Source organism: Strongylocentrotus purpuratus, unplaced genomic scaffold (assembly GCF_000002235.5).
Source record: "Strongylocentrotus purpuratus isolate Spur 01 unplaced genomic scaffold, Spur_5.0 spur5_scaffold_1, whole genome shotgun sequence".
In the NCBI taxonomy this organism is placed as follows: domain Eukaryota; kingdom Metazoa; phylum Echinodermata; class Echinoidea; order Camarodonta; family Strongylocentrotidae; genus Strongylocentrotus; species Strongylocentrotus purpuratus.
The window spans coordinates 12,358,840-12,380,846 of NW_022145594.1; the positions used below are offsets into that span (position 1 = coordinate 12,358,840).

At 37.8% G+C, this 22,007-nt stretch overlaps 3 protein-coding genes across 4 annotated transcripts in view; 2 read left to right on the top strand and 1 right to left on the bottom strand.

Moving 5' to 3' along the window:
- LOC586207 (multiple epidermal growth factor-like domains protein 8) overlaps window positions 1-5,712 on the top strand; it is a 67,894-nt gene extending 62,182 nt beyond the window's left edge. Inside the window, exons 40-44 of the mRNA XM_030978526.1 lie at window positions 200-330; window positions 1,323-1,449; window positions 2,558-2,669; window positions 3,301-4,199; window positions 4,684-5,712. Of these exons, the coding sequence (XP_030834386.1) occupies window positions 200-330; window positions 1,323-1,449; window positions 2,558-2,669; window positions 3,301-4,199; window positions 4,684-4,929 (1,515 nt within the window). The 3' untranslated portion in view covers window positions 4,930-5,712. The remainder of the gene's footprint in view (window positions 1-199; window positions 331-1,322; window positions 1,450-2,557; window positions 2,670-3,300; window positions 4,200-4,683) is intronic.
- A 4,099-nt stretch (window positions 5,713-9,811) lies between these two features.
- Window positions 9,812-15,369, top strand: LOC115920923 (neurofilament medium polypeptide-like). Of its 2 annotated transcripts, none has more exons than XM_030977703.1 (3): window positions 9,812-9,939; window positions 10,789-11,068; window positions 13,196-15,369. In XM_030977703.1, exons 2-3 carry the CDS (start codon window positions 10,799-10,801, stop codon window positions 14,528-14,530), a joined length of 1,605 nt encoding a protein of 534 aa, XP_030833563.1. In that variant the 5' UTR covers window positions 9,812-9,939; window positions 10,789-10,798; the 3' UTR covers window positions 14,531-15,369. The 2 variants fall into 2 exon arrangements, with proteins under 2 accessions (XP_030833563.1, XP_030833564.1); XM_030977704.1 differs by having other exon boundaries at window positions 9,819-9,939; window positions 10,786-11,068.
- A 3,166-nt stretch (window positions 15,370-18,535) lies between these two features.
- LOC100890719 (stress response protein NST1) lies at window positions 18,536-21,470 on the bottom strand. Its single transcript, XM_030978527.1, has 2 exons — window positions 21,315-21,470; window positions 18,536-19,778 (listed from the first exon to the last, which is right to left on the bottom strand). Exon 2 carries the CDS (start codon window positions 19,628-19,630, stop codon window positions 18,536-18,538), a length of 1,095 nt encoding a protein of 364 aa, XP_030834387.1. The 5' UTR covers window positions 19,631-19,778; window positions 21,315-21,470.
- Window positions 21,471-22,007: the final 537 nt, after the last annotated feature.

Below are 22,007 nucleotides of genomic sequence, written 5' to 3' on the forward strand. Positions count from 1 at the left end.
AACAGTATTCTTTGAATTCTACATGTATCACAACATTTTAAAGGATTATGTTTAAGAATTGAAGTTTTTAAACATTTGCGATGGCTGAAAATTTCTGAGGTAAATATTCATCAAAAGATCAAAATTTTAATTCTCAAACACAGCAACAATTTAGTAAATATTTCTCTCTTTCTTTCAATGGTTTCCTACTGGGCCTCAGATATCACAGCTCTTTAACAGTGGTCCCCTGACAGACGATGTCTTCTGTATCGGCTGCAGTAACTTCAGCGAGGGAGAACGCTGTGAGTCGTGCATAGACAGCTACTTCAAACTGGAGGAACACTGCCAGAAGTAAGTAGAAATATGTCAAAGTTCAAAGGTCGAAGTTGGGCATGCTTTACCCTTACAACCAGAATAAGCTGTATTCTTAAAGAGAAGTCACTCCCGAGCCCTGTCTTACAAAAAGTTGCGATAGATCCAAATCAATCGCAAGTTTGCAGTCTCCTATCTCTTATGTACAAAGTTGCGATTGATATTAATCTCAAATGAGTTGCGATTGATATCAACTCTTTGTAAGATGGGGCCCTGGGCTCAGTCTTATATAGAGTTGCGATTTCTATCGATCACATATATCTATGTACATGAGAGATAGGAGACTGTAAAGTTGCGATTTTGGAGGACTTGCAATTGATTTAGATCGGTTGCAAGTCATTATAAGACAGGAGCCCTGGTCAAGATGAAAAATAATCTTTGTGGTTTCTCATTCTTTCATTTGTTAGTTTTGAAGAATATGATAGTAGAAATCTCCAGTTGAAAAGGATGGCTCTTCAAATGCCTTCTTACTTGAAATATGACAAGAAAGCTGAAAATGTTGGTTCAGACTTTCATGCCACATGTGTGTGTAGTCCCTATATCCACTTCTTTGAGCAGTGCATGTGAGTTTCAGCAATACTAAATGAATTCCTTTATATTTAATGCTTCTGAAACCTCACACATCCAGACACTTTCTTTCGAATTGCATGACAAGTCTTCAACTTTATTTTTGAAAGGGGAATAACACCCTGATATTAAGTCTGTTTTTAATAGAAACAGAAAAATGAGAGGAACAGGCCAGTGAAAGTTGGAGTAAAATACCAATTAAAATTAAGAATGTTACAAATTTTTGAAGTTGTGATCAATAAAACATAAATTGGCAACTCTTTGAGCTCCCCTCCCTTTTGCTCTGTACTAAAAAAGATCAGAAATTGTCCATTTTCTTAGTTATCTCAGTATATGTAAGTGTATTGTATAAGTAAGCATACAACAAATTGTATAACATAAAGTTTTTTTGTTTGATTTGTTAGGTGTGACTGCAATGGCCATGGAGATATGTGTGAGAAGACCAGTGGAGGATGCAAAGAGTGTCTGAATAACACCATGTCGCCCCAGTGCCCCTCCGATAAATACCCAGAGCCATGCTGGGAACATCAGGTAAGATACTGACATTGACATTGACCTTCAGGGTGATGCCATGAAGGTCATTGTCAAGGACAGTCATGAAAGTCAGTGGCAATGTCATTTGAAGTGATATGGTCAATGGTAGAGTATTGGAATTGTGTGTCAGCACAAATCTCACATTAGTGTCCCTCCGATAAATACCCAAAGCCATGCTGGGAGCATCAGGTATGATACTGACATTGACATTGACCTTCAGGGTGATGCCATGAAGGTCATTGTCAAGGTCAGTCATGAAAGTCATTGGCAATGACATTCAAGTGATGTGGCGATTAGTGGCAAAATTATGTGTTGAGATACCATCTCTCCTCAGTGTCCCTCTGATAAATACCCAGAGCCAGTTTTGAGCATTGGGTAATGTCCCAACAATGACATTGACCTTGACCACGACCTCCAGACTTGCATCAAGAAGGTCATTGTCAATGTCATTGAAATGATATGGTCAATGGTAGAGTATTGGAATTTTATGTTGGCACAAATCTCACATAAGTGCCCCTCTGATAAATACCCAGAGCCACTTTGGTGCATCAGGTCATGTCCCAATGCTGTCAATGATATTGACTTTTAGGTCAATATATCAAGAAGGTCATTGTCAATGTCATTGAAATAATTTGGTCAATGGTAGAGTATTGGAATTGTGTGTCAGGACACCACCTCACCTCATACTTGGGTAGCACCATGCAAATTCTCTTTTACCGTATACACCACATGTTAAAGGGAGTCACTCGTCAGTTTCCATGTGCAGAAGGCCATAATTCGCTGACACCAGACATGGTTGATAAAAATCATTATGTACAGGTAATACATTGTAGGTCTGCACACAGCGAACCCGTAGGCCAATCAAGAAATACCCCCTTATCTTTCGGATCTTCGGGCAAGGGAAAAGTGAGATAATGACTTTACCATGTGGGGGAATGGGTGGAAATGCAGTACGTTACACAAGGCCTGCTGGCCATAAAACTGGAGGTCAATTCTGGTGCTTGACAGCACCTCTTATTGGGTAAACACCCGAATGGTGTTAAATTCCCCATGAGAGCTAACTACTGAGTGTCTTTAATGTATTGCCTTTCATGATTTCTTGCAGTGTTCGCAATGCCTGAATGATCTGTTCAAAGGCACACCCACTGACAGTCACCAATGTTACAGACAGATGCACGTTGATAATGATATCTGCTTCAACCCAGAGAGTCAAGATGGTATGTACTTCGTCACAGCCTACTTTTTCTCTCTTTCTGTTTTCCTTATCATTTATCCTCTCTTTTAACTAAATTGTATTGCTTGAACTTTCATTTGTGTTCATTTAAAACTATATTACATGGGATACCTTGTCCACAGGCCCCCAGAACTTTGAAGATTTGATACTATTTTCTGAATGTTTTTCATAATCGTTGATTTTTGATTCATTGATAGTTTATCAATATTCACATTTTTCATGATTAAACTGAAAAAAATTACTCTATATTAGTGCATCCACTCAAAAACATATTACTATCAATATAACTTGGATGCTGGTGTGAGGAAATTAGATTTTTAGGGGGAAACTTGGATATTTATATTATCAATATATAGAAAACAATAAGTGGATAGTGGGTCACAGACTCATGAGTGAGTTGCCAACTTGTCTTGTGATTTTCAAAGTTTTTCATGTCATTAAAAATTCCTGACTTTCTTATTAGTTATCCAAGTTTTCTCAAATTTTGTTTGGTTGGTTTGTCTGATTGTTGTGCTTCTAAATAATTTTTTTTTGCAGTGTCCTTCAGAGAAATAAATTTCACTACAATGCTTACAAAATTAAGAACTTACCAAAACCTTTTCTCTTTGTTGTAGATTGTCCAATCAATCCTGTACCCCTACCAGATGGTGCCTCGTCTTTCTTCGTCATCATGCCCAAGTACTCAGACCTTGATATCAGGTTGACGGTCGATATTACATATGGCTCCCTCAACGTTTACGTCACGTATGACTCGGACGTCTTCATCGTGGAATACGACGAAGAAACCCAGCAGCAGATCATCAGGATCGATGAAAACTACGTCAGCGCGTCAATGCAACGCAAGAGGAGATCGATTCGAGAGTTCTACGCACCAAGCAGGGGGCGGCGATCATCGAACTCGTCAATCTCCACGACCATAGACCCTGACCAAAGCGAACTGACGGAAATCGAGTCCCACGGTCTGAACACGTTCATCAGTATAGATGAGGAGCATTTCATCACACTGGTTCAAGACTTGCAGAACAGACTCGTCATCACGTTCCCGCGGCGATACCACACCCTGACGTCGCGCCGCTTCTACATCGCCCTCATGGGGCGGGGCGTGGAGGACCTGAATGCGACCCAGGGCATCATGTACTTCCGTCAGGACCAGCCTCACATCGATCTCTTCATCTTCTTCTCCGTCTTCCTCTCGTGTTTTTTCCTCTTCCTGGCGTTCCTGATCGGGATCTGGAAGGTGAAGGTGGGCGTTGAGGCGCGGCAGCACAGACGCATGCACCTGCTGGAGATGGAGCACAGGGCGAGCCGACCGTTCGGGCAGGTGCTACTCTACTACGAGAGCCCCAGCATCCAGACCCATCCGGCACCCACGGGGACCACCAAGAGCTACTCCCTGCCCAAGAAGCACCACAGACTTGGCAGGATGAGGGCAAAGGCCGAGACCATGGGAGGGGGAGGAGCGGCGAACAGGGACACGGAGGAAACTGCTCTAAACTCTGCTGAAATCATTAATGTAAGTACAATGCTAATTTTACGAAAGTCAAGCTAATCTTGAGCTCTGATATGGGCATTGTATGTCGAGAGAACATGGCTATAATTCTTTCTGGATTGTTTATACTGCAGTAGACTGAATGTTTGACCAGTATAATATTTTTTAAAAACTCACCAAAACTCGCTGGAAATCATCTTCAATAAAAACCACAACTCTCATTTGCACATAGTGACCTGTGTTAAGCACATGGTGTCGGGCCTACTTGTTTTGATTCCCTTGTCTTTCTATGCTCATTACTTGGCCACTATAGTAGTTGTTGTGGGAGTAGTAGTTGTTGTCATTGTAGTAGTGGTAGTTGTAGTAGTAGTCATTTTAGTAGTAGTAGTAGTAGTAGTAGTAGCAATACATTTAGTAGTAATCTATAGGAAGTATTAGCAGTAATATCATAAATCATTATGATCATCATATTCATGATTATTTCCTCTCTCTAATCCATGCCAAACAGGAGAGATTCACACCGGGTCTCATCGCCTCCGAGCCGACAGACGATGGAATGGCCACCGTAGGTACCGTCGTCTTTGCACTACCCGGCCAAATGAGGGCGCCAGTCAGAGCATGTCTCGGGTCGGCCCTGGTCACGCTTAAGACCGTGGCGAAGCAGACGCAAGATACGCAGAACACGACCAGGCAACAGAGGCAGGGCAAGAACCTAAAGTCAAGTATTTTGTGCAACACAAATAACAGAAGATAGTAAAGCATATTATATATATATATATATATATAATGCAGTATTTTGTACTACGTGCATAATGTAAAACATCTACAAAGAATTGAAAGGATATTAACTCACTCTGTAGGCATGGCTTGGAGGCCTCCCTGCTCTTGACAAATCAAAAGATGTAATGGAAATATGCACCGTTTAAAACGTTTAACTGCCCAGCACCTTTGTAGAGCAAAGGGGATTCATACAGAAATATAAAACCTAGAAGTGACGTTTGTGTATACCGGTAGTGAGATAAGGGTCCTTGAAAAAGGGACAGAATATGGAGCAATCCAAAACACTTGAGCTACTTTTATCACCATTTTGAAAGACCCCAGGGCCCCGTCTTATAAAGAGTTGGGATCGTTTCGAAATCAATCGCAAGTCCTCTAATCAATCGCAAGTTTGCAGTCACCTATCTCTTATGTACATAGTTGCGATTGATATCAATCTCAAATAAGTTACGATTAATACCTACTCTTTATAAGACTGGCCCTGGCCTCGTAATCCAGTTCAATTCATGTTGGTGTTCAGGTCATGGTATGTTATGGGGTCATTCAAAACAGTTAAGTCTGAATGATATTCATATATGTTAGTGGCAGAGTGTATAATGTAGACAGGATATTGATAAAAATCAATGAAATTGGGGAAATACCCATCAGAAGTAGTGTATATTATAGTAATTCAATGTGTTTTGATGCATACAAAACCCCACTATTCAAATCGTGATGCACAAATCATTTTTATAGGTACCTTTCCTGGGGGGGGGGGGGGGGGGGGGTGTTTCTCAAAGATCCAAAGTTGGACTTATATCTAAGTTGGACTTAACAATTATGGAAAGCCGTTAGCATCTTTGTTGATTCAAATTATTTGTATTTTCTATTATCAAGGAGATTTCATGTTCTTGATGTGGAATTTATGAAAAGTCTAAAATACTTGAAATTTTGCTTTTTAATATATTTTATTTTAAGGCTACAAATGGCTCTCCATAATGTTTAAGTCCAACTTAGAGTTAAGTTCGACTTAGGATCTTTGTGAAACACCCCCCTGAAAGAACAGAGACCCATGTTGATCATGGAGATTCTCTTTTCTTCAGGTCAAGAGTACAAACAAAGTTAGTCTTGTAGATGGAATATTTTTGTATTCATAGCAGAGATATGTATGTAGAGATCATATCAGAGACAATATGAGATTTATCTCCATAATAATTCAATATATTAAATAGGGTATTTATCAGTGAGTATCCTATTGGCTGAAAGGGTGTCACATGACACTTAACAATTTGTTATATGTGCATGAGCGCGCAAAATATTTTTTTTTGCATGTTAAAACGAGTACGAAAGTGAATACGACTGCCTATCTCTCGTCCCTCTACTTACCCAATTTATGCATCGTCTTAGCTGTGCGCGTTTGAGGTTGACGTTAAGGCAAGTAATCGAGAGAGACGGACTCTCAAAGAGTTTTGTTTATTCTACTGGTTGCTTTATGACACATAGGGTATTGTTGATAAGTTAGTAAATTAGATGAAGCCTGTATTCAAAGGCCACCTTAGGCAGGTGGCCTTTCTAGGCAGGTTCTAAATCACGCATTTCATCTCAGAGGGACACATTAAAGGTGTCCCTTATAGGCAGGTGGTCTTTATAGAGAGGTGCCCACTTAGAAAGGTTTGACTGTATTGTATTAAGAGCCGAGAGGGTATCAACTCTGGGTTAAATGAAACCTTTGTAAATCACAAGATGCAAGTTTGAAAATATCACATTTTTAAAGTTTAGTTTTAATCAGTTAATTGAAGTTACTGCCAATTCGATTGCTTTGGAAACAAAGTTCTGATCATCATTAGTAAGTAGTGAAGAGGTTTCTTCAATCTAATTATCCCGACGTAGATATAGTTTGTCATGCACAGGAGATCATTCATTATATTGTATTATCTTTCTTTTTATTTGACATCTGAACGAATCGTGTTTGATCAATTCAGCATTAGGTGTAAAGTGCAGATGCTTGCAGAAAAGCTATACATATTTTTTATTCAGGTATTTGGTATATGGTTTGAGACAGGTCCAGTGCCAGCGACAGGGCACTTGTATATTGATGTGCATATTATATTTTATACAAACTACTGCAGAATGATAATGAACACCCCCTGTATACTTTGTACATATGTAAGATATCGACTGAATTCCAGAAGAAATGAACAAGATTGAGATTCCAGATGTTAATACGCACTCAGTTCAAATGTGTGCTGAAATTGTTGTATGAGGAGTGTACAGAAAGTGTGTGTTTTGGTGATTAATTGCATGCATAGCTAAAATACATGCTACAAACTAGTGTAGTGGTTACTGTGAGGAGTAGAAAACTGAAAATGTGTATGACTGCTTAATGGCTGGTATTCAAAGACATGATGATATTATCTTTTTGTTATATATCTGTTAATGTTAGCCTCCAGAATCACTTATTTCATGCCCAATTTTCGCCTAGGACAGGCAAATTTTACCCTTTTTTGGACCAAAAACCTACAGAAACTAATTGTGAGAGCTGATGAATATAATAACAACAAAAATGATAATTACCCCAAAAACAATACAAAGACAATTCTCAGCCTTCTTTGTTTTAGGGATTAAGGAGGAAGTTTGACTGTGTTCTGTAATTGTTTTATTTTATTTTTATCATCCTTAATTACTTTTATGATTCTTAACAATTAACCCACTGAATGCTGGGTAACACTTTTAGCTTCCTTTTTTCTGTTAATTCACTACTTTTCTTGGTGGTGGGTCCTCTTCAAAGAGTAGGGTTCATTTCAGACATTTTTTTTAAAAATCATTGATTGCTGTTGACCATAGCCACTATGTTGCACAACCCCACCTAATTTAATGACAACTTGAAGGAATAATTCATGGTCTTCGTTTGTGGTAGAAATAGACTTTACAATACAAGATAAGGTCAAAAAAAAAAAAAATACTAACTTTATCTTTTTGAGGACATAATTTTTTTAATATTTTCATTTTTTGTTGATTTTCTAATTCTTTTTAATTCCTAAAGGCTGAAAATTGCTTCATTATAATGTAAAGATTTGTATGAAATCGTGGCTTCTTTCTCCCTCACATTACTACTTTTTGTATTGGTAGTCCACACAGTCTCTTCAAAATTATTAATCTTTCTTCAATTAAAGTATTTAGGTGTTAGTTTGAAGTACAGAGTAATATGATAATTTAAATTATGAACATCATTCGAGTAGTCGATTATGATAGGAACCTACACTTTTGCAATTGAAGGGAATCATGCTTTTTCATTACATTGCTAGTATGTTACATAGTTAGACAAACACCGCTTTGATACAGTTGATGTAACCTCGATTGGTTTTGCTAAGCTTTATTCTGGCACAAAGTAAATCATGCAGCTATTATTACACGTCCATCTAGAATAATGTACATATCATGTTATACTCAGTGTAACTTTACAGTGTTAGATAAAAAAAACCTGTATGACCTTTAACCTTCAACAGGCACTTCTTCTTTTACCATATATACCTGTAGGTATATCAACATTTGATATTACAACCAAGGAACTTTTCTGTCATTAGTTAAATAATATCCACATTTGCCTTTGAAAAGGTTGATTAAAATATGTGTGCCAGAGAAGAATGTACATCTATTCTTTACAAATGTAGTGTTCATGTAGCTGGCCAATTCGAATATAATTTGCCTGTTCACCAGATGTAGGACTTTTGTGTCATTTTATGGAGCATGTAGTTTGGACATGTACGGTAAGAAGAAATACAGCAGGCATGCATGTCTCTGTAACATTGCTTGCTGTAAAGTGTTAATAATGGAAATTGCCAGTACAGCACTATCGGTTCGGTTGAAGCTCACTTGCATGTATTGTAAATGGACGTCTCCAATACTGTTATTATTTTGTGGATGTGATGATTTTATGAGATAATTTTTTTTAAATTTCTTAATTGTTGTGTGATTTTAGAGTTTGTTTTCTGTTATTATTGAGAAGAGATCTATATTTTCTATTCATTTTATTAAATGCATTTGAAATCCATTGATTATGTACATGTATATGACTTGATATCAATCCTTTGTTTTGCAATTCTTTGTCTAATTTTAATAAAACATCTCTGACATTGAAGATTGATTTGTTTGTCACTTTTGTCGGTCAACAGCGTAATAGATTTTGCACCAGCATGCAGCAAGGACTTGAAAGGAGAAAGACGTAAAAAAGCAGAGTTAGGGACAACGGACAGATTTTAGAGGTGGGAAGTTAAAGAGAGATAGAGAGAGAGGGGGAGGGAGAGAGAGAGAGAGGGGGGGGGGCAGCTAGAGAGAGAGAGAGAGGAGACATAGTGAGAGAGGAGGGGGAGAGAGAGAGAGAAAGAGAGGAGACATAGTGAGAGAGAGAGAGAAAAAATAGAGAGAGAAGATACGTATGGTGAGAGAAAGATCGAGAGAGAGAGAGAGAGAGAGAGAGAGAGAAAAGAGGCAAGATATATAATACAAACAGTTGCATGGTACCACTTTTTACTAACAATTTTGAGAATATCTACTTTGAAAATAAATTTGTTGGAAATTTGCCTATCTTTTGTCAATATTTTCACAATTTCGCACCCAATTCCAAAGAAAATATCGACTCTGGTTAATTTTATGTTCCTCTTTCCTGATTTTTTGAAATAGCGAACTATGGTCACATTTCTATACAGTAGATGCGCGAACTATAGGCCGGTCGGCGACGGTAAACCAGCCCGATTGGATTCTTACGGGCCAGAATCGCCTTCGCGCTCTGTGAGCTAGCTGAGCCGATTTGTGTAGTTCAGCAGTGCATAGGGAATTTAATAGTAGTAGAATTCAGTGAGCAAAGGGCCGGGTGCACGCGCGTCTTTACGTGGCCGTCCATCTTGAATTTAACACAGTAGCTTATACAGCACGGAAATTAGAGCACACGGAGCGAAAGAGCCGGGAAATGCACAGAAATACAAATCTTTGGAAGTTTGTTGCATGAAATGTAAGTATTCACTGGTATATGTACTCAAGCATGGAAAGCTCTATTAAAAAACAAAAACTGTGTTTTTCATTGCGAAATTAACTCCTGTACGAACGGAACGTAGGCCTACATGTTGTTATGTTTGCTGTGACTGTGTGAGTGTGATGTGCACAAGATAAGATCACCAATGCAATGCAATTAACTCTGACTCGACTCCGATCGAGATCCGGCGAGGCCTGGTGGCCGCGCCGGGGTCAGTCGGCGCTCGCCAACGATTTTTTTGGGTTTTTTGTTTTGTTTTGTTTTGTTTTGTGTCTTCCCCCCACTTTTTTGGTTGGGGGCGAGTGTCCCCCCCCCCCCCCCACTTCCGGCTCCTATGATCTTAGACTACCAGGGATGAAGAACCCCCCCCCCCTCCCCCCCCCCCCCAAAAAAAAATAAATAAAAAATAAATAAATAAATAAATAGGTCTAGAGGTCTAGTCTAAATAAAAAAAATAGGTCTAAATAAATAAATAAATAAATAAATAAATAAATAAATAGAAAAAAAATAATAATAAAAAAAAAATAATAAAAAAAAAAAAAATAATAATAGACCTAGTCTAGAGTCTAGATTTCTAGTTCTAATAAATAAAAGAAATAAAAATAGGTCTAAATAAATAAATAAAAATTAAAACAAATAAATAAATAAAACATTAAAAAAAATTTTTTTTTTAAATTCAAAGAAATTGGACTGAATATAATTACCTAAAATATGTAACAAAACTTTGTTGTTTTATTCAATGTCTTATTAAACCAAGTGTGTACATGTTGCATATTAATTCATGATTATAGGGGTCTATTCAGCATGTTACCATTTTTGTTTAAGTAGATCTGTGAGGATGCCTCGTAGACCCAAGACTTGGGAGGCACAGGACATAGTGGCGGCTTTACAGAGCATCAAAGCCAACGGACTCTCGTTGAGGGCAGCAGCCAAGATGTATGGCATACCAACGAGCACTCTGCGGGACAAGTTCCACGGCAAGAGAGCCATCTTTGCCCGGTGCGGACCCTCCCCATTCCTGACCGCAGAAGAGGAGCAGAAGATAGTCAATTGGGCAATCAAGATGGGAAACGTTGGGCTCAAGCAGACTCGAATTGATATTCAAAATGTGAGATGTATGTATGTGTAAAGGAAACTTTGTAAAGCTAAATTAGATCCGGGGGGTGTTTCATAAAGCTGTTTGTAAAGTTATGCATGACTTTATTAACGACTTGAATATGAACAAAGTGCCAGATAGGATGCCCAAAGTTTTGCCTTACGTTTTCACAAAGTGTGACTATATTTCCAATAATCTCAACTAAATTATGGCCAAAAATATTCTTTGTATTAAAATTGTTTGTTATGATAAGAATGTTGATCTACATCTGCACAGTTCAACTTAAGGTGTTGCAGTTAAAAAATGATTGAGCATTCCATTTGGCTTTTCATATATACCGATAAGTCATTTGTAAGGTCATGCATAACTTTACGAACAGCTTCATGAAACGCCCCCCTGGGCCCTGTCTTAAAAAGAGTTTTTGGGAATTGATATCAATTAATGAACAAATGAATGTACATACATAAGAGAAAGCAGACTGCAAACTTGTGATTGATTGGAGCTAGACTTGTATTTGATTTGATTTGATTTATTTATTTCTGTTTGATTTTCTTTTTCTTTTGCATTTTTACAAATATATAACAAACAAAACATTGCAAATTTTACACATTTCAAAAGAATATAATGTCAAACGAAGTAACTAATTGAAAACATCAAACAGGAGGGTTGACAAAGTAAGCAAAGCTTGATAGCATGACTACCCTCAATGGATACATAATAATACTAATATGGTGGAACAAATATTGGTAAAAGGGCAAAGAGAGAGAGAGAGATCGAGAGAAGGACAAAAAAGAAAGAAAGAGGGGGGTGTATATCAAGATTCACAGATGTATGTGGTACAATGTAGTTTGATTTCAATTTGATATATGAAGATAAAAAAGAGGATGCACATTTGAATATTGGGTGGCCAATTTGGATTAATCACAACTCTGTTTAAAGGGAAAGTCCACCCCCAAAATAAGTTTGTTTCGATAGAGGCAGAATAATAAGAAAATCAGGTGAGTGAAAGTTTGAGCAAATTCTGAATGAAAATAAGAAAGTTATGAATTATTGAAGTTGTGATCAATCAAATACAAATTGGCAACTCTGTGACTTATCATACAAGCTCTCCTTCATTTGCTTTGTGCATAATATTCCATAAAATCATGTTTTCTTCGTTATTGATGACGGAATATATATTTGTTCCTTGCAGGGGGAGTATAGAAACATATTTGCAAATTGCAATTATTATATTTAGGGTGCATGTATGGTTGAAATTTTTCTTGAGGGAAAATGAAAATTTTAGATTTTTTTAGTACTGAGCAAATGGAAGTTGAGCTCGCATGATACGTCATAGAGTTGCCAATTTGTGTTTGATTGATCACAACTTCAAAAATCCTAACTTCCTTATTTTTATTCGGAATTTGCTCAAACTTTCACTGACTTGTTTCTCTCATTTTTCTACTCCTATTAAAACTAACTTAATTTCAGGGTGGACTTCCCCTTTAAGACGGGGCCCAGAGGTATTATATTTCCATTAGGTGTTCTACTAAACAACTATCAGTTAAGACAACAATCAAAACATTGTATTACATATGATTTGTAAATATTTCTTGTCTTCTTTTGTATCAGCATTGCAGATTTAATATTGTAACAAGAAAGTTACTAGCAACTAAATGTATGAAATGGTGTACAATGAAGACAAAAGACAAAAACTGAACACCAAATGAAACAGTATTAAACTTGTGAATGTAAATACTTGTATTTCTAGTTTTATCTTGTATCAGCTTTGCAGAGATTTAATAATCTTTCTGGGAAGTTACCAGCAAATAATTAATGAGATTGTGTACTTTTTTAATTATAATACGAAGGAGCTGCCACATGATTCTTCTCATCATATTGATGTTCCTTGAAATAAATGTATAAGGAAATAGTGACCATGGCAGAACATAATGCCCTTAGCGTTGACTCGTGGCCATGGGTGTCGATCCGTAACTGATACCTATTCATCAGGGGGGGATGATCTATTCATTCATCCCCCCTGATGAATAGGTATTACGTAAGTATCGACACCCATGCTCGTGGCAATATATTATGATATTCCCCTCCAGGTCACCTGATATTTATATTCGTCTGGTTAATATATTTCTTTGTTTGCAGGTTGTGAAGACATTACTTGACAAGGATAGTAGAGAGCATCCCTTTGTGAACAACACGCCTGGCAGAAGATGGTGGCGAGGCTTCGTAAAGAGACACCCTAATCTAAAACATCGAAAGCATCAACTAACGGACAAGGCAAGGGTCATGGTGTCTGAAGAGAGGATTGAGACGTGGTTTAAGGAGTTTGAGGCACGTCTGCAGAAGGAGAGGGCGCTGTCCATGCTGAATGAACCCCATAGGCTGTTTGATGATGAGATAGGATCATCCATAGATGGGATACTGAATGGCTTTCCTGCGTCATCAACATCGGCACCATCAACACCAGCTCCAGTAACAGCACATCCAGCACCGTCCACACCATCACAGGCAACACCTTTGCCAGGGCCACTTCCAACAGATGTTGCCCAGACACCTCTAGGTAATGAATCCTCTGCTTCATGCTCTGAGTACTTGACCGCTCTTCCAGGCATGTCTCAGAACCAACAGAAGAAGAAAGGACTACCTCCTGCAGCCATTACAGTAGCTGAATTCTTCCGCTATATGCGTGCAAGAAGAGCAAGAGAAAACCAAGAAGAGAAGGTGGAACTGAGGAGAAAGGACAGAGAGCTCAAGGAGAGAGAAATGGGAGAAGATGAAAAACGGATAGATGAAGAGGACGAGGAAGACGAGGAGAAGGAAGAGGAGAAGGAAGAGGATGAGGAACAAGAGGATGAGGAACAAGTGGATAAGGAACAAGTGGAGGTAGCAGAGGCAGTGATGTTGTTACAGGAGGAAGGAGAAAGACTGGCTGAAGACATCATGGTTACATGTACTGAAATGGGACAAGAGATGGAAGAGAAGAAGACACAAGAGGCAGAAAGAAAAAGAAATAGTAAGAAAGTAAGCTGGGAGGTTCAGCAGAAAAATAAGGAACAAGTTATGGAGATAATGAACAGTGCACATGAACCAGACGCAGAAGAATTGAGGAAGAAGTTGAAAAGAGAGCACAAAAAGAAGGCAAAGAAATTGAAGCAAGCAAAAAGGGAAGCAAGGAAAGAGAAGAAACGAAAGGCAGCAAGCAGAAAGAAGGAAGAACATGAATATGATGCTGACGTCTTACGAAAGGATACAATTGTAGAATCAAAAGCCAAGGACAGAGCAAAGTCGAACATAAAGACCCTAAGGAACGATCAGGAAATCTATGTGTGCCCTGCGTGCTTGAAACCCAGTGGAAACGATGAAAAATGGATCAGCTGTGATCATTGTATAAGATGGTTACATCTGACCTGTACTAGTATGCATTTGTTACGAGGCATCGACCTAGCAGGCTTTGATTATAGATGCAAATTTTGTTGAAATCTCATGGCACATAATTACATTCCATATTAACTGTAATGTAATCCCTATATGCAATCCAATCCAATCAAAAAGATATTTGATATACGGTAGCGCCTTCTCCTTACAGCTAGCAGAAGAACATTAGCGCCTTGCGCTGTTATGTTAAACGCGATCACACACTATTGCATCCAGTAGGTCGTTAGCATTGAAATGCCATAACTTTTAAAAAATGTACACATGCTTATTTGATACAAAACTAGTTAAAGGTAACTAGTCCTTTTCTCTTTTTGTTATTGGGAATGCTTAAAAGTGAGTTGTCAGAAATTTGCCTTGTGACATACTCATATATGCAAACAACCCCCTGCCAACGGCATGACATGTATACTAGTATCACAATATTTGAAATTGCTGTCCTTTGTGAAGTGGTTCATTAAAATATTCTTGTAAACATATTTTCAACAATTTGTAAGTCATATGATAACGAGTTACTTTTTACTCATAAAAGCATGTTTCTACTTTGGTAACAACTTTTTTACAACATACTTCATGTTTATATGGATTTGTTGCATCCACTTATTTTAAATGTTCAATAGATTTGAATATTTTTAAAGAATTTCAGAAGGAAACTTTCTCGGTTTTTATTTTTCAAATTTTATTTTATTTAAAAATTTACCATTTAATCGTTTGGTATCCTTTAATTTGTTTTAATATATACTTTTCAATCCTTTTAAAACTTAAATGATTGGTTTAAAATATAAATTCATTTTCTAAAGTAAATATAATATTTAGATATTATGCAACTACATGTATATGTACAGACAATATCTCATGATTTATGTGTATTGCTTTGACGAAAAGAAAAGAAAATGACCCCATATTATGTAAATTAATGTGCAAACAAAATAAGTTTGTCACTCCAAGCCTTTGTACAGGGGTTAAGCAAAGTGGCAGCCGCCCCCCCCCCCCCCCCCCCCGGAGAAAAATATCATGTAAAAACACGTAATTTTTACCTTTTTTTGGGGGGGGGGGGGTGCAAAACTGCAATTTTTTAAATTTTTGAGGATAAAAAAAAAAAGAATGTGCTCACTACCCCCCCCCCCCCCTTCTGAGCGACTTTTCGGTCGGCGCAATTTTCAAATTTTCCGGAGCAAAAAAAAAGAAAAAAGTTGGGCCCCCTCCCCCAAGAAATCCTGGATCTGCGCCTGGTTAAGCAACTCTTTTATGGTGTCTTATATTTAACGGGGGTGTTTCATAAAGCCGTTCGTAAAGTGATGCACGATTTACGAATGACCTGAATATGAAGTGCCAGAGAGGATGCCCAAAGTTTTCTCTGATGTTTCCAATAACCTCAATTAAATTATGTTAAAAAATATACTTTGCATTAAAAGTGATTGTTATAATAAGAATGTTAATCTGCGTCTGCACAGTTCAACTTAAGTTGATGCAGTTAAAAATGATAGAGCATCCCATTTGGCTTTTCATATTCAAGTCGTTTGTAAAGTCATGCGTAACTTTACAAAGAGCTTTATGAAACACCCCCCAGGTGTAGGACAGACCAGGTTCCGTTTCATAAAACCTGTTATAGTTTGTTTTCTGTCATTATTGAAAAGAGATATATATTTTCTATTCATGTTTAATATGGCATTTGAAATCCATTGATAATGGTACATAATTATGTAGGCCTACTACATGTATTACTTAATATCAACTTTTCGTTTTGCAATATTCTCTGTCCAATTTTAATAAACATCTCTGACATTTAAGATTGATTTGTTAGTCGCTTTTGTCAGTCATTAGAGTAATGGCTTTTGCACCAGTAGCAAGAAATTGAAAGGAGAATGACGGGAAAAAGCGGAGTTAGGGACACTAGACACCAGACAGATTTTAGAGGTGGGAAGTAAGAGACAGAGAGAGAGAGAGAGAGAGGAGAGAGAGTCTTGGTTTGGTTTAGTTTTATTTGCTGTATAGAAATTCAAATACATACAAGATTACAATTTACAAATATAACACAAATCAATAATTCAAAACGGCTGGAATGCTCTATTCAGAGCCATAGTGAGAGAGAAAGAGAGAGAAAGAGAGAGAGAGAGAGAAACAGAGAAATACTAAATAGGGCTGGAAAGATGGGGAGATTGAGGGGGGGGGGGGGGGGGGAGGTCGTGGCAGCTAAGATAACAGAAAAAATGGTGATTACAATATGTGAATGACAGGAGTATTGTTTTAATTTTCATGTCAATGCATTGAAATATATAACAAATATGACATACATGTACATGTATACGTTATACTGATCAAAATCACATGTATTTTTTACATTTCTTACAGTTTACTTCCAAAGCAACTCAACTCCTGTTAAAGATAAAGACCAGTTATATGCGATTGCATTGTGAAAGAAACGTTGTGGAATGGATCAGAAAAGGTTGATCATCTAGCATATAAGTATTGGTGTGTACTGCAAGGTTCTGGAATCATCAAAATGATAAGAAATTTGGCCCAGTCTTCATTAAGTTACAAGCACTGTACACAGAAAGATGTATATGGGACTACTCACACGTGCGCGACATGTGCATTTAATTGTATCTCTCAACAGTATATAGATATACTAATTTACCAAATATTTCAATTAGTACATGTAGGCGGTTTCCCGGCAAATTTGTTATCATCATGTATTAGTCAAAACATATTCTTTCACATGATTGGTAATAAGAGCTTCCATTTCATTTTTTGAAATTGGGGCGTTTCCATTACTGGTCTTTACCTTTAATAACATAGTCCAAATACATAAAAACATCTTCTCTAGGGCAGGGCCCTGAGCTGTTTCATAAAACTTGTTATCAATAAAAAGTGCCACAGATCTATGACACATCTTCTCAGAGCCAATCAAATGCAAGGATTTATGTAGCTTATAACAATCATCATATCTTGTTATTGATAACTAGCTTCATGAAACGGGGCCCTGGTCTTCCATGCCCCTGTAAATGTAAGACACTATAACAGAGTTGCTTAACTCCTGTACAAAGGCTTGGAGTGACAAACTTATATTATTTTGCACATTAATTTACATATATGAAGTCATTTTCTTCATTTTTTTCTTTTCGTCAAAACAATACCGGTACACACAAATCATGAGATATTGTCTGTACATGAAGTTGCATATCTAAAACCATAGTAGTGTCTACTATATGAAGATGAATTTACATTATAAACCAATCACTTTTAAAGGATTGAAAAGTAAACTTTTAAACAAATTAAGGAGGAATTTAAAAATAACTGCAACTGAATCGTAAAGTTTTTCAGCTGGTAACAAATGAAATTCAATTGGTATATTTGGTAAATTATCATATCGATCCGGCCTGAATAGATATCGCGTAGTTCCATATACATGTACATCTTTCTGTGTACAGTGCTCGTAACTTTACCAAGACTGGGCCAAATTTCTTGCAGTACACAATACTTATACGCTAGATGATCAACATTTTCTTATCGATTCCACAACGTTCCTTTCACAGCAATTGCAGTAGGTGGTTTCTCGGCAAAATTTGTAATTTTGTATCATCATGTATTAGTAAAAACATATTCTTTCACATGATTGGTAATAAGAGCTTCCATTTCTATTTTGAGAGGGGGGCGTTTCCAAAACTGATCTTTACCTTAATAGATTTGTATAAAATAAGCATGAATACATGTTTAAAAAGTTACGGTATTTCATTGCTAACAAGCTGTTTGATTCATGTTCGCATTTAGCAGAAGAGCGCAAGGCGCTAACTTCCTTCTGATGGCTGCATAGCGTTATATATATTACATTGCAGGAAATATGGAATGTAAGTGCTATGATGAGATTTCAACAAAATTTGCATCTATAATCAAAGCCTGTAAGGTCGATGCCTCGTAACAAATGTAAACTAGTACAGGACAGATGTAACCATCTTACACAATGATCGCAGCCAATCCATTTTTCATTGTCTCCACTGGATTTCAAACATGCAGGACAGACGTAGATTTCCTGATCGTTCCTTAGGGTCTTTATGTGTTTGCTCTGTCCTTGGCTTTTGATTCTACAAGTGTGTCCTTCCGTAGTTCGTCAGCTTCATTCTCATGTTCTTCCTTCTTTCTCGTCTTCCTGCTGGCCGCCTTTGGCTTCTTCTCTTTCGTCATTTTCCTTCTTTCCTTTTTCACTTGCTTCACTTGCTTCACTTTCTTTGCCTTCTTTTTGTTCTCTTTCAGCTGCTTCCTCAATTTTTCTGCGTCTGGTTCATGTGCATCGTTCTCATGTTCTGTCTTTGATTTCTTCTCTTTCCTTGCTTCCCTTTTTACTCGCTTCAATTTCTTTGCCTTCTTTTTGTGCTCTCTTTTCAACTTCTTCCGAATTTCTTCTGCGTCTGGTTTGTGTGCACTGTTCATTATCTCAATAACTTGATCCTTATTTTTCTGCTGAACCTCCCAGCTTACTTCCATACTTTTTCTTCTCCTTTCTGCCTCTTGTTTCTTCTTCTCTTTTCTCTCTTGTTCCATTTCAGGGGTACATGTAACCATGGAGCCTCCAGGCCATCTTTCTCCTTCTTTCCTTACCATCACTGCATCTGCTACCTCCACCTCTTCATCCATCTCCATCGAATCTTCGTCTTCTACCATTTTTTTCTCCAATAGCTCTCTGTTCTTTCTCCTTTGTTCCACCTTCTCATCTTGCTTTTCTCTCGCTCTTCTTGCACACACATAGCGGAAGAATTCAGCCACTGTAATGGCTGCAGGAGGTAGTCCCTTTTTCTTCTTATGGTTCTGAGACATGCCTGGAAGAGCAGTCAAGTACTCAGAGTATGAGGCAGAGGATTCATTACCTAGAGGTGTCTGGGCGACATCTGGTGGAAGTGGCTCTGTCAAAGGTGCTGCCAGTGATGGTGTGGACGGTGTGGACGGTGTGGATTGTGTTGTTACTGGAGCTGGTGTTGATGGTGCCGCCATCGTTGATGCAGGAAAGCCATTCAATATTCCATCTATGGATGATCCTATCTCATCATCAAACAGCCTATGGGGTTCATTCAGCATGGACAGCGCTCTCTCCTTCTGCAGACGTGCCTCAAACTCCATGAACCACATCTCGATCCTCTCTTCTGATACCATGATCGACCTGTGCCTTGTCCGTTGGTTGCTGCTTTCGATATTTTAGATTAGGGTGTCTCTTTACAAATAATCCCCACCATTTATCTCCTGGTTTGTTGTTTACAAAGGGATTCTCTCTACCATCCTTGTCAAGCAATGTCTTCACAACCTGCAAAAAAAGAAGAAATATATTAACCAGAGTACCAGATAAGTTATAACATTTACATGTATAGATACATATCAAGTGACCTGGAGGGGGATATCAGAATATATTGCCTGGGGAGTGTTTCACAAAGATCCTAAGTTAAACTTATCTCTAAGTTGGACTTAAATGTTATGGAAAGCCGTTGGCATCTATAAAAGTATTTTGTAAAAGTTATTTTAAAAGGCATAAAATGTTGATTCAAATCATGCACATTCTCTATTATCAAGGAGATTTCATGTTCTAGATGTGGAATTTATAAAAAATTGAAAATACTTGAATTTTCGCTTTTGAATATAATTTATTTTAAGGCTACAAATGGCTCTCCATAATTTTTAAGTCCAACTTAGAGTTAAGTTCAACTTAGGATCTTTGTGAAACACCCCCCTGGAGTCAACGAAAAGGGCAATATGTTCTGCCATAAGGTCACTTATTTCAAGAAGCATTAATATGATGAGATGCATCATGTTGTAGCTCCTTTGTAAAATCAAAAAGTACACATTCATTTATTTGCTAGTAACTTTCCTGAAAAATTATTAAATCCCTGCAAAGCTGATACAAGAGAAGACTTGGAAATATTTACAAATAGTCTGTACATGTATACATTTTCTTGGTATTTTGTCTTAAAGGGCAATTCAACCCTTGCAATAAGTTCAGTTGAATGAAAGCAGAAAAATCAGAAAAAAAGACGACAGTTTGAAATAAGTCGGACCACTATTATTGTTACGAGTGTTTGAAATTTGAGATCACTACAGTATATGGTAGCTATGCGAATCTCAAATTGGCAATTTTGTCAGTGGATTGTAACGTAGTGGCGGATTACTTTCCCGTTAGTCGTGTACAAAAATATTACTTATTTTAGTTTTTCTCCAAAGTGCCTTCACCCTCGGGGCACAATACTCAAAAGATGTCATGGAGAGTACATCATTATACAGGTCCTCTATTTTAAAAAGAAAAAGACCATCCGAGTCATACACATGATACATTTATGAAAAGATCACATTTTAGTCCTTTTGTGTATTAGAGCAAATGGGAAAGTTGTCCGCCACTACGTCATACAGACATTATCAAGTCAGCCAATTCAAAGGGCCTATACCTATCTAGGGATTGCAACTTCAGAAATTTGTAACTTTCAATTTTTTTGTCCGATTTCATTCAAACTTTCATCAGTATATGCTTCTTTGATTGTTCTGCTTTATTCCAGACAAGCTTTAGCTATCAAGCTTTGAATTCCCAGAGTTTATTTGATTTTCAGTAGATTACCTACCGTTAATAGAATTATAATACCTACATGTAGGCTGGGCCCCGTCTTATACAGAGTTGTGATCCAATCAATCACAGGTCCTGCTGTCTCTTATACATGTACATACATTTATTTGCGATTGATATCAATATCGCTAAAAAGTTGTGATTAATATCAACTCTTTATAAGACAGGGCCCACGCAGATCTACTGTATTAAGAAGCTTTAATACAAAGTTTCCTTTATACGTGTACATCTCACATTTTGAATATTAATCCGGCTCTGCTTAAGCCCGACGTGTTCCATCTTGATTGCCCAATTGACTATCTTCTGCTCCTCTTCCGCGGTGAGGTACGGGGGAGCGTCCGTTGCGGGCAAAGATGGCTTTCCTGCCGGAGATCTTGTCCTGCAGCGTACTGGACGCGCGTTTCCGTTTTACACCCTGCCCTAGGCTTTTCTCCAATAAAATTTTACAAACCGACTGGTATTCGGAGTCTAGTCGTCCACATCTTGCCTCGGCGCTCTGCACACCACCAGAACTCTGAAAACGTCACGTAGCGCTAGCTAACTCTCTATACTAACTAGTTGATCTTCCTAGTCGTATCATTTATTTTTATCCATTAATACGCAATACTCTAAGAGCGTGAGGATGCGTGATCAGCTCGCAAAATTTAGCCCAGCGATAACAAAACAATAATATATCGGGAAAACCGTCTTGAACAAGAAGACCCTCGCATCCCCAATTGAAATTGTACATAAGCTTTGGCTTCGCTATTCTTGACGTCGATATAAACAAACTTAGACTTCGGATACAGCATGTTTCGTGTAATTTCTTGCCGAAAAGCCTAGGGCAGGGTGTAAAACGGAAACGCGCGTACTGGACGGTATTCCATACATCTTGGCTGCTGCCCTCAACGAGAGTCCATGGGCCTTGATGCTCTGTAAAGCCGCCAC